At 47.0% G+C, this 12,621-nt stretch overlaps 1 protein-coding gene across 4 annotated transcripts in view; it reads left to right on the top strand.

Moving 5' to 3' along the window:
* MORC2 (MORC family CW-type zinc finger 2) overlaps positions 1-12,621 on the top strand; it is a 39,484-nt gene that overhangs the window by 19,784 nt on the left and 7,079 nt on the right. For all 4 annotated transcript variants that reach the window (XM_073886753.1, XM_025858269.2, XM_025858271.2 and 1 more), the window contains exons 6-19: positions 377-485; positions 4,352-4,511; positions 4,615-4,726; positions 5,232-5,357; positions 6,167-6,246; positions 6,968-7,050; positions 7,485-7,570; positions 8,859-8,999; positions 9,082-9,236; positions 9,352-9,480; positions 9,987-10,092; positions 10,412-10,544; positions 11,578-11,652; positions 11,739-12,119. In XM_073886753.1, coding sequence (XP_073742854.1) covers positions 377-485; positions 4,352-4,511; positions 4,615-4,726; positions 5,232-5,357; positions 6,167-6,246; positions 6,968-7,050; positions 7,485-7,570; positions 8,859-8,999; positions 9,082-9,236; positions 9,352-9,480; positions 9,987-10,092; positions 10,412-10,544; positions 11,578-11,652; positions 11,739-12,119 — 1,876 coding nt within the window. The remainder of the gene's footprint in view (positions 1-376; positions 486-4,351; positions 4,512-4,614; positions 4,727-5,231; positions 5,358-6,166; positions 6,247-6,967; positions 7,051-7,484; positions 7,571-8,858; positions 9,000-9,081; positions 9,237-9,351; positions 9,481-9,986; positions 10,093-10,411; positions 10,545-11,577; positions 11,653-11,738; positions 12,120-12,621) is intronic.

The following is a 12,621-nucleotide window of genomic DNA, read 5'->3' as shown; positions in this document are numbered from 1 at the left end:
CACAAAGAGTACAGCAGTCCTTGTGTAGCTGAGATGAACCTGGTGCATGGGCAGCAGGGTTACTTACTATGTGCAGCAGGTCGGGAGTTAACTTGGGGCTGACGATCCGTGGTCAGTGTGCCCTAGAAGGGTGGTGGGGAAGCCTTGTATGGTGGGTAAGTGCGGTCAGGCTGGTTGTGAGGAACAGTGAAGGCTGATGGAAAAGTAGAGGGAATGAGGACTGTGGACCTCTCATCTCAGGGTCCTGCGAGGGAGGGAGGTCTTGAGGAGAGCCCTTCAAAGGCAGTTTCAGTCATGTCCAGAGGGTGAATTTCCTCCTTTTTCAGATGAGTTTTTGAATCCCTGGGAGAATAACACATTTCTGCTTTCCTTTCAGGGGCTCAATGCGCATTGGGAAGGATTTTATACTCTTCACCAAGAAGGAAGACACCATGACCTGCCTCTTTTTGTCTCGGACCTTTCATGAGGAGGAAGGCATTGATGAAGTAGGTCCTATCCTCGTGGCCTAAGTCGTCATTTCACATTTCCTGGGTCTGCTTAGGTTATTTGCGATGCTGGGCTCATTGGGGTTGCAGGATTGCAGCAGTGCCTCCTTATGGGATTAGCTGGTTGGATGAACTGGTTGAGGGGTTAGGCAGACCTCTTAAGTGTGAGAGGAAGTAAAAATCTCAAAGCTTTAGAGAACAGTTGTCCTGTTTCTGAGAATGAGGCCATCAGGATGGCAGGAACCAAGAGTTGGATTTGCAGCTTCTCTAGACCTGCAGCCTAAATTTAGTCTGGCGGGGTGTTAATATGAAGAGTTTTATCAAGGGGAGTGTTTTTCCTTCTTTACTGTGGGTGGAGATCACAACCTGCAATAGTAATAGGAACTAATAATAGGAGCAGCACTGTCTTTCCCATATGATGGTGATTTTGTGGAATGTGCTATGAGTGTATTTTCCTTTTGAAGAAATATGTTGTTTTAATCATTTATATCAGAAGGTACAAGTAAGATACTTGTGGGGCCTGGGCAGGTAGTGAAGCAGGTGAGTATATGGAAAACATCATTGTAAGTTCTTTGCTAAATGACAGATGACACTTAGCCCTAGCTCATCATTGCTGTGCTGGAAAGAAGTCCTAATGAATTTGGAATATTCTGATTTTAAAACATTTCAGTAATTAGGTAATTATGTAAGCTAAACACATGCTCAGTTGATTCTCTTTGTGGCCTGGTGGCTCAGCCATCTACGGAGTTGGTCTGGTAAGGTCTGTGCTTCCTCACCAAGGGGGGTATCAGAGACAGTTTTAGTCTGCCCAGCCTCAGACTGGACTCTTCCTTTCATGTGTGGGAGGTGATGGCCAGAGCTGTAGAGACGGGGCTGAGAGAGGGTCTGCAGAGAGAAATCTCCAGATAGGTAAATTTAGTCAGGGTTTTAATCTGATTAATCTCTCTTGGTTAGCTGTGATTAGATTTGTGCTGGCCCTATTTAGATGTGAGCTTAAATCATAGCAAATTAGTTCATGGTGGGAAGGAAAGGCTGTCTTTTTCCACCACCTTTACTTGGCAAGCCAGTGGATTAGTTTGCCTTTTTGGTGCACTGTGTCAGTTCATCTATCATACATGCAGTGAGAGAATTGCTACAGCTGGAAAGAACGCTCCTGGGAGAAGGTAGGGCAGGAGAACTTTTGCCCAGGCTGTGGTTTTCAGGAATGTTTCCTGTTGGACTGTGGGTAGTGGGAGGAGGGTGGTCAAGTCCATGGAAATAGTCTGTTCAAGGCCCTGAGGGAGGGTGAGGGCTGTAGGAAGGGACTTGGCAGAGGGACTACCTGAAGAAAGGTGGTGGCCTCTGGACAGCAGGGAGAGCTAGGTCAGGCTTGACCTCAGGGCCTTGGTGAGTACAGGACTTTACTAACACCAGCCTTCAAAGGGAACTTAAGCAAGGGTGTGGCAGTATCAGATTCCCTTTTAAAAAGATCAGTTTGGTGGGGCCCCTGGGTGGCTCAGTCGGTTAAGGATCTGACTCTTGATTTCACCTCAGGGCATGAGATGGAGCTCGGCATTGGGCTATGCCCAGTGCTGAGCCTGCTTTAGATTCTCTCCCTCTCCCTTTCCCCCTCCCTGCCTGCTTGCACTCTCTCTCAAAAAAAAAAAACAAAAACAAACAAACACAAAAAAATCATTTTGTTATTGTGTGGTGATTGGATTGAAAAGACAGGAGTTGGAGTAAACTAGTTGAGATTCCCTAGCTGTGTGTAGCCTGGCAGGACCACAGCAGGGAGGTCCTTTAACATGTGGGACCCACAAATCTGGTGTTTGATCACTGGAGAGGGGAAAAGGGAGGAGGGTCATGAATGATGTAGGTTCTGGTGTGGTAGCTGGGGCATGATGTGGACTGTTTGGAGCTGGTGAAGAATAAGAGAGTAGCATCCTGCTCTTTGGTGAAGAGTGTAAGTTCTCCTGGACATGGAAAGTTAAGTTTGGGTCGTGAGCTTGGGAGACCTGGGCTCTGGGATCCTTGGTAGCAGATGAGCTCACCTAAAGGAGTGTTCAGAGTGAGAAGAGGACCTGGGAATCTCAGGGATACTTTCCTCCAGGGAGAGGAGAAGGTGGCAGAAGAGACAGGAGTGACCAGATGGGTAGGAGGAAAACCAGGAGAGTGGTCACATTGAAATTAAGGAAGTGTCCTGATGGCCGGGATGGGTGCCAGTGGAAGTGTATGCTGTTTAAAGCAATGCTGTTATCACCTGGGGCTGCTGTGAAGAATGGGGGTTGCAGAGTCAGGTACAGATTCACAGAACACAAATGGAATTCAGTTCCCTGGGTGAAAAGGCTAGGTTGAAATTTTTTCCTTACTTGGTGCTAGAAGGTCACTATTTTGGATTGTACTCCAGTGCAGACTCAGCCAAGATTTCAAAATAGATCATTTTCTACTGGGTAGGAATGTGTCCAAACCAGCTCTAGGGATGAATACCATTAGGCATAAAGCTTCTTAGAAACCAGTAAAATGTCTCAGAACCCTTAACAGTTTATCACCGTGGCACTTTTTAAAATTACAGAATCCATTTATTCTTAGGGTGGGCCATTTGATTTGAGATTTTGAGGTACCTGGACTGGTTTGCTTTACAGAGGGAATCAAGCAGTCATCTATCCACAGGGCTCCTGGGCAGCTGGCTGGGAGAGGAGCACATCTAAGCCTCTGGGTGCGGCACTTGAGGGTAGGGTTTTTAGAAGAAAGAGTAGGATTTTTTTTCCCCCAATTTTATTGAGGTACAATTGATAAAGGTAGGATTTTTAAAAACATAAGATTAAATTCCATAATATGGAATAGTGTATTAAAATACAGGTACAGTTGAGAGAATAATTATAAAGTGAACACCTAGGTAGTTGCCATAATAGACTGATACTAGAAGCCCCCAGTGTGTCCCCTCACTAATTGTATTCCTTATCATACCTCTGAAGGAACCGCCTTCAGGTAACTTTTGTAATGATTATTTCCTTGTTTCTCTTTATAGTTTTGGCACCTGTGTTGTGTATGCATTCTTGAGTAATAGTTTAGTTTCTCTATTTTATGATGTTCATTTAAGTGGGCTCATACCATAGATTTTTTTTTTTCTATTTTGTCTTTTTCACATAACGTTTTTTTGTTGTTTTTGTTTTAGTTAGGGGGAGGGGCAGAGGGAGAGAAAGAATCTCAAGCAGGCTCCATGCCCAGCACAGAGCCCAACGTGGGGCTTGATCTCATGACCCTGAGATCATGACTTGAGCCAAAATCAAGAGTCAGACCCTTAACCGACTGAGCCACCCAGGCGCCCCTCACCTAACGTTTTTGAGATCCATGCATGTTGTTGCTAATAGCTGTTAGTTTGTTCATTGTCATTACTATACCTTATTCCGTTGTATAAATATATGATAGTGTAATTTATCCATTCTGTTTTGGATATTTATATTACTCTTACATGTTTGCTGGTACATGTGTGCAGAAGACACTCCCAGAACCTGGGAGTGGAATTGCTGAGTTGTATGTTTATATGTATCTTCAGATTCATGAGATAAGTACAAATATCTTTTCAGTAGTAGAGAGAGAAGAATTGATATCAAATTGGGAGAATGGCCAGGGCCATCCCAAGCAGGGAACTGCCCATGCAAAGACCCCCAGGGCATAAATCAGCATATCCCAGAGGACCTACTGCTGTGAGGCTGAGGCTTGGGAAGGGCAGAAGCCACAGAGCCTCTGGTGTCAGGCTGCAAAGCTTGGACCTCACCTCTGGGGCAATGTGGAGCCACTGTGGAGAGGGACAAGATGGATGCACATTTTGGGGGAAGGCTATTCTGGGTCCTCCCTCAAAGTGTCTGCCCGTGCTTTCTCCAAAGGTGATAGTCCCATTGCCCACCTGGAATGCTCGGACCCGGGAACCTGTCACAGACAACGTGGAGAAGTTTGCCATTGAGACAGAACTCATCTACAAGTATTCTCCCTTCCGCAATGAAGAGGAAGTTATGACTCAGTTCATGAAAATTCCTGGAGACAGTGGTAAGTAGGCTTGAGCTTACAGCCCCTAGAATCCAGGAGCCATGAGTGGTGTGGGGATGACCAGGTGGTGCCTGGCAGGACAAAAGGAGGATTTGTTTCCCAGGAACACTGGTGATCATCTTCAATCTCAAACTCATGGATAATGGAGAGCCAGAGCTAGACATAATCTCAAATCCAAGAGATATCCAGATGGCAGAGACTTCCCCAGAGGGCACGTGAGTGTGGCTGGGAAGGGAGGGAAGGCTTGGAACTGGTGGTCCATTTTCTCAGGGAGAGAACGCTCAGGAGGTGACTTTAATAGTGAAGGGGGGATGGGGCTCATTCCCTGAATTTCCCGGTATTGGAGTTGTTGAAGCTGAGCACTCCCAAGTTTTCTTACCACAAACAGGATGAATAGGACCGCAGCTCCTCAGCTAAGCCAAAAGAAAAGATTAATGATCCCTTGCCCCAACTCCTTGATTTGGAAACCGAGCCTAGAGACAGGATGGGTTTTGCTGGGTCTGTGGTGGGGCCAGTGGTAAGGCTGGGTCTGATGTCTGTGGAGTGCCTGTGCTGGGGATGTGAAGGGTGTGCTCCCCACATGGAGGGAGCAACCCTTCAGGGTGGTGAGAAAAGCCAACATGTGAGGTGGAGGGTCTGCAGAAAGGCTGTTCTGTCATATCTTTGGTCAAGCTGGTCGTGGGGTGGGTGATAGCACTCCTCTATTCCTGCCACCTCTAGGAAGCCGGAGCGGCGCTCCTTCCGTGCCTATGCTGCCGTGCTTTATATTGATCCCCGGATGCGGATCTTCATCCATGGGCACAAGGTGCAGACCAAGAGGCTCTCCTGCTGCCTATATAAGCCCAGGTAGGGGTCTGCCCACCCTGGTCTGCTGTTCCCTTGAGCTGAGGATAGGGCCGTGGCTGTATTTCTCGGGGGCATTGTTTGAGTGATGCTAGGAGTGATGATAAGAGGCTCTGACAGTGTTGAATGCATCTGGGCCTTTAAGCTACTTGTGATTTACTGCATAGAAACTTCTAAGTCTTGAGGGAGGGACACAGATGGCTGAAGAGCTGTGGAGGTTGGCTGGTGAAGCTTGTTGAGTGTGAGTGCCTTCTGTGACATGGAGGGTACCCTGCCTGGCACAGTGAACGGTCTGAGCCTCTCAGCTTCAGGACCAAGGGGCCTTTAGACACTACACAGGAGAGAGCAAAGGCCCTGGCTGATTGCTGAGATTTGTTTCTGCTGTGGATTATTGATATACCTGGTATGTAGTGGGGTTGCTTATCAAAGATGGAGAAAGGGGCAAGTGGAGTAAGGAATTGGATATTTTGCTAAAATAAGTTTGTTGCTGGGGCGCCTGGGTGGCTCAGTCTGTTAGGCGTCTGCCTTTGGCTCAGGTCATGATCCCGGGGTCCTGGGATCGAGTCCTGCATCGGGCTCCCTGCTCAGCGGGGAGTCTGCTTCTCCCTCTGCCTGCTGCTCCCCCTGCTTGTGCGTGCTCTCTCTCTAATAAATAAATAAAATCTTTAAAAAAAATAAGTTTGTTTTTGACTCATCATGAGTACAGTGCAGCTTGGAAGGGGGCAGGAAGGCAGGGTGCTTTCTGAGTTGCTCAATTGCTGTCCAACCCCGCTGCTGCTTGGGTCTTGAGGTTGCTTTCTCCCCCTCTTCAGGATGTACAAGTACACATCAAGCCGTTTCAAGACTCGTGCAGAGCAGGAGGTGAAGAAAGCTGAGCATGTAGCACGGATTGGTAATGTGCACCCCCCACCCCCCTGGGCAGGAGGGGGGATCAGGTTGGGATTGTCTGGGGGATGCTTGTGGCCAAAGCAGGATCCAAAAACTCTGTCTAGCACCCAGGGGCAGGCTGTTCTGAACCATGGGTCTAGTTCCTCTTGCACCCCTGCATGCCAATCCTCTCAGCAGTTTTTCCTCCCCAGACTCTACTTTCTCTTCATCAGCCATTTATAGGGACTTAACTAAACCAGTGTCAACTCCTTGGCTTGCTCAGAGTGAAGAATCTCACACTTTTCTTTGGCCCACATACTTGCGAAATTGGTTTTCCTGACTCCAGGGCAAACATCTCAAGGTCTCCCATGCTGACAGGGCTTCTTGGCTGCTTGATGGAGAGTGATTGGCTGAGGACTTGGATAACTTCCAGCTCCTGCTGAGGATGTAACTCTGGTTCCTTTGGGCAGTTTTTGACCTGTTCTGGTTCATTTGTAAAGTTTAAAAAACATGTCTCAAGTATAAATAGTGCCTGTTTTGTTTGGGACCTCCAAACAAAAGGATTTTCCTTTTTGTACTGACTGCATTCCAGGCAGGGAGGTTGGAGGTTGCTCTCCCAGCTCTCCTGTTCCTTGACAGTGTACACACATCTTGCCCAGCGGGTACTACACTGTGGGATTCAGGAGGGATGATTAAGAGTTTTTGAACCTTTGTATTCCTTATTCATGGTTTCTTCTGGATTTCAGCTGAGGAGAAGGCACGGGAGGCAGAGAGCAAAGCTCGGACCTTAGAAGTTCGCCTAGGTGGAGACCTCACACGGGACTCCAGGGTAAGGCCCCAGATCTGAGCAGCTATTGTCTAGCATTTCTGGCATTAGCATCCCAGAGCTGGCCTGGCTCAGCTCTAGGCTAGTCATGAACTCCTTACCCTAAAGCTGCAAAATGGATATTAAGATGATGTTTCCATAATCATTATTGAACACACTGTGTGGCAGAATCTTGGCTAATCATTTCAACATCCTAACAACCATATGGAGTGGCCACTGTTAGTATTCTCAGTTTATAGAAAGGGAGACTGAAGTGAAGATGGTCACTTGCCCCAGGTCACACACAGTAGTGAAGGGGTCTGAGCAGTTCTCTACCCCACAGTGTGTTTTTGATTCCATGTGATTTAAATTGAGAAGTTTCAGATGTTTTTTATAATACTGCCTGCTGCGGTCCAGAGCACCTCCTCCCCTCACTTGGTGCCAACGTACGTTTCCAGGTGATGTTGCGTCAGGTCCAGAACACAGCCATTACCCTGCGCAGAGAAGCTGATGTCAAGAAGCGGATCAAGGAGGCCAAGCAGCGGTGAGTGCCATGGCTGGTTTGTTTTTTTTTTTTTTAAGATTTATTTATTTGTCAGAGAGTGGGAACGCACACAAGCAGGGGGAGTGGTAGGCAGGGGGAGAAGCAGGCTCCTTGCTGAGGAAGGAGCCCGATGCAGGACTCGATCCCAGGACCCTTAACCAACTGAGCCACCCAGGTGTCCCTGGCTTTTGGTTTTTTAAAATTACGTAGCTTTTGTACTCAAAATTAAAGAGCTTGAGGAATCCCTCCCCACCCTGTGAGGTTGCTATTCTGTCACAAAGATTGCTTTGAGAGAGCCATTGATGTGATCCCAAATGCTTGTCAAATACCCACTGCAGGTTTTTTCCTGAGCTAGGAAAAGGCAGGGTGGGCCCACTCCCTGGTAGACCTCTCTTCCTGGCAACTCCTGTTCTTTCTTCCCTCCCTCCCTCCCTCCCTTCTTTTTTTTTTTTTTTCCTGTCTCTCCCTCTCTTCACTCTCTTTCCTTCTTTTTTCTCCTTTTCATTTAAAGGCTATATAAAATGCTCATTGTATAAAACTAGTAAAACAGACCAGTTTTAGAAATATTTTAAAACTCCCTTACATTTGTACCATCTGGTAATATCTACTCTTAATATTTTATCCCTGGTTACAAATGTGGAGTAATGCTGTAGATTGAGTTTTGGACCTTTTTCATCTAGAATGGGCACTTGTCCTGACTTACTAGATGATCTCCATGTCCCACCTTATGTCTGGAGCTTCTTGGGGCTCTGGACATTGAATTCCTGGGTTGCTGCTTCTTGGCCTTCCTGCCACAGGCATAGGTTTTTGGATTCTTCTGAGTGAGTGTGCTGCTCATCCATCTGCTTTTCAGCTCCATGATTTTATTTATCACATGAGGGTCTCTTCCCTCACATACGTGTTCATTGTTCTAGTGAATTTTTACCTTTTTAAAATTTATTACTGTCTACATTAGTGGAGTAGGTATGATCTTGTGTTTAGTCCACCATGTAACTATCTTCACAGAGATTTGCAGCAGCTTCACAGTATCCCATTCATACTTAAATCTTAACGTCCCTGTTTTGTTACCAGAAGCCAGCCAAAGTCACATGCTTTTAATTAGGGATGCTTAGAGTCACTGCACAGTACCATCTCCCTTCCAAGTCTGATGGGTTACACTTTGACTGGAAATGCGAAACTTATTCCTTAACATGTCTCAAGTTTAAGCTTAAGCTAACATATCTTCCAAGAACATGGTGTTTGTGTGTTCGTGGGTTGATCTGCTTAAATTTATATTGTGTCTTCTCAGAGCACTTAAAGAACCTAAAGAACTGAATTTTGTTTTTGGGGTCAACATTGAGCACCGGGACCTGGATGGCATGTTCATCTATAACTGTAGCCGCCTGATCAAGATGTATGAAAAAGTGGGCCCACAGCTGGAAGGGGGCATGTGAGTATTGCCCAAGGAGAGCTTTTCAGCCCAAGGCAGTGGGCCAGTGGGGTGACAGAGTTGTCTTTTTTCCTCCCTGCAGGGCATGCGGTGGGGTTGTTGGGGTTGTTGATGTGCCTTACCTGGTCCTGGAACCTACACACAACAAGCAGGACTTTGCTGATGCTAAGGAGTACCGACACCTGCTGCGGGCGATGGGGGAGCACCTGGCACAGTATTGGAAGGACATTGCCATTGGTAATTCCCTTTCTGTTCACTTCCAACCTTAGAATACCCTTAGTGCCCAAGGATGTAAATTTAGGAAGAGCGAGAGGCTGGCTCCTAATATGATGTGTGGGTGTTTCCTTTCCAGCCCAGAGGGGAATCATCAAGTTCTGGGATGAGTTTGGCTACCTCTCTGCCAACTGGAACCAGCCCCCATCCAGCGAGCTACGTTATAAGCGCCGGAGAGCTATGGAAATCCCAACCACCATCCAGTGTGGTGAGCCGGTGGTCGGAACCTCCTCTTGACTCTCCACCATAATCCATGACCCTCTTCTTTCTATCCCCTTGCTGGCCTCCTGACTTGACTGACATTCATGGACTTTGGGTCCCACTGGGGCTGAGTCTGTTTGGTGATGGGCCTGGGAGCTTAGCCTTGGGGCCGTGTCAAGTCCCACCTGTCCCTCCTGAATGAGGCAGAAGGTGTCTAACCTGCCAGGCATCACTTGGTTTGGTACCCCATTGTTAATGGTGTGAGTGATGATTGAGCCAGGGTCCTGTTGGGGGAGGGGGAGAGGCTGGGAACATTGAAAGTCCATGATATAAAGTGTCTGTTCTTGCTGGGATCACTGTCCCTGAGAAGAATTACCATTGTGTAAGGAAGGCAGAGTTGTAGCCATGGAAAGTCGGGGATATCTTTGCCTTGGGCCTGGTTGGGAGGAACCTGTTTAGTAAAGATAGTATGGGGCATGGCTGATGTTTGTGGGGGTGTTTTCTGTGTCATAGATTTGTGTCTGAAGTGGCGAACCCTCCCCTTCCAGCTGAGTTCTGTGGAAAAAGATTACCCTGACACCTGGGTTTGCTCCATGAACCCTGATCCTGAGCAGGACCGGTGAGCACTTGGCTCTAACAAGGAGATTGTGGGTATCTCCTCTCTCCCCCACTGTATTCTCCCTACCCTTTGGGTAAATAACTTGCTGTGCATCTTGAGGTCAGTGCTGATATCCTCACATCTCTGTCTTGCTACAAATAGTAAGTGCCCTGGAAATAAGAATAGATGTCTGTCCTGCAGTGAGTATTAATTCTATACATTTGGGAACCCTGAGGTTGTTGCTGTGGTGAGAGACAGCATGGGTTGGCTGAAGAGGAAGGACCGTGTCCTACTTAGGGCCCTGTTTTGCCGCAACCTCCTTAACACCCTCTTTCTACAGATGTGAGGCTTCTGAACAGAAGCAGAAGGTTCCCCTGGGGACATTCAGAAAGGACCTGAAGACACAAGAAGAGAAGCAGAAGCAGCTGACAGAGAAAATTCGCCAGCAGCAGGAAAAACTAGAAGCCCTGCAGGTGCGTGGGTCATGGGCAGTGGTCAGAGCTAGCCTGTGTCAGGTCTGTCTGGGATAGGAACAGGAACCCTCAGTGGCTCCCTGGTTCTTGAGTACATTAATGATGATCATTTTAAAAAATCAAACTGTTTTGTTTATTTGTTCCAATGTGGGCAGAAAATAAGTATTCTACCAGAGAGGTAACCACCATTAATTAACATATCTTTCTAATTTTTTATGGGTGCCTATGTACCACATATATTTTATAATAAAAATATGGAAATGATGTGTTATGACACACACTCTTTTTAGTGCATACTTTTCTTGGGATAATTTTCCAGAAGTGAATTTGAAAGAGTAAAAGGGTTTGTAAAATCTTATGGCTTATTATAACTACTTCCAAGTCATTCCCCAGAAGATGTATCGATTTCTGTTTTTTTACAAGCAGTATGTTTATTTTAAAGTTTTTTTTGCAAATTCAACAGGCAAAGGTACACATCTTATAATTTGAATTTCTTTCATATTTTTGAGTTGGACAATTTTTTTGTCTATTTGTTTCAGGGTAGCTGCTTCTCATGTATTTTTTTCATAATTGATTTGTCAGGTTTTTGAGATGTAAATATGGTACTAACCCTTTATCATTTTTATTATAAAAAGTTTTTTATTTTCTGGCTTCTGTGTCTGTGCAGATGTTCACACTAACCTGGATGTCTTAGGCCTGCCTCCCTGTCTACTGAATCCCACTTGTCCTTTCTGACCTTTTCCATCAGGCTTTTCTTACCTTTTTTGGCCTCTTTTATAGGAATTTAGTCCATTGACACTTTTTCCTGGTCTCTCAATTGTTAGATTAATCACATAGAATCCTGTAGTTTGCTGATGATACAGTGTCTCTATTTTTTGTCTCCTAGTGAGAATGGGAATCTTAAAATAGTAGAACTGTGCCTAGGTTTTCTTTTTTATGTGCCCACTATCCCAAACACATAGTAGGGATCCAAAGAGTTTGCTTGAATGTACCAACATATGCAAACAACCTCATCATCACGTTTGCTGTGCAGAAAACCACACCTATCCGGTCCCAAGCTGACCTGAAGAAATTGCCTTTGGAAGTGACCACCAGACCTTCCACTGAGGTAAAGCCCAGGAAGGGGGGAAGGGCTTTTCCTTAGGTGTCTCGTGCTGGGATCAGCGTTCTCAATTCTCTCCGGTTCTCTTTTAGGAACCTGCACGTAGACCTCAGCGACCTCGGTCACCTCCTTTACCTGCTGTGATCAAGAATGCCCCCAGCAGACCCCCTTCCCTGCAAGCTCCCAGGCCAGCCAGCCAGCCCCGAAAGGCTCCTGTCATCAGCAGTACCCCAAAGCCTCCTTCCCTGGCAGCTCGGGAGGAGGCCAGTACATCCAGGCTGCTGCAGCCACCCGAGCCACCCCGAAAGCCTGCTAGCACACTGGTTAAGACTGCGCCCCGGCCTACCCCTGTGGTGCAGCCACTGTCACCATCTCTGCTACCCAACTCCAAGAGCCCTCGGGAGGTCCCAGCTCCCAGAGCCATCAAGACTCCAGTGGTCAAGAAGCCAGAGCCACCCAATAAACTCTCCCCAGTGAGATGCTTTTTCTCTTCCAGCCCCGAGTCTACTCTCAGTGGTGTAGGAATGGAATCAGGCTGTGTCAAAGCTATATTGGGGGAGCCTCACTGGAGATCACCAAATCTAAAGCTTCCTGTTGCCCCTGAGGAGGAGTCTCAATAGCTGAAGGGACTTGATCTGGTCAGGGCACAGAGCAAGTTGGTTTCCTGTCCAGGGAGCTCTTCATTGCTCCCTTCGAGTTTTGGTCTGCTATAAATTTGAGTCTCCTCCACCAGCTTCTGTGGTGTAGATGTAGGTTGGCAGCCTGGTGACCACCTTGCTGGGCTGCAACAGTGGTCAGCATGTCTCAGGGAGGTCACAGCTGGCTGGCCAGGCAGGCTAAGGGAGAAGTAAACTGAGAGGCTCCCCCTATGACAGCTTTGAGCAAAGGTCCTTGTGGGCACAGGGATCAGGAGGTTTCTCTATACTGAGTAATGTCGGGAGGCTCAGCCTTGGGGGAACTGAAAAGCACACAAGT

Source organism: Callorhinus ursinus, unplaced genomic scaffold (genome assembly GCF_003265705.2).
Source record: "Callorhinus ursinus isolate GAN/ISIS: 27379988/994484 unplaced genomic scaffold, GSC_fseal_2.0 scaffold72, whole genome shotgun sequence".
NCBI lineage: Eukaryota > Metazoa > Chordata > Mammalia > Carnivora > Otariidae > Callorhinus > Callorhinus ursinus.
Note: the sequence above shows the minus strand (reverse complement) of the source record. Positions and strands in the feature narration are given on the sequence as shown.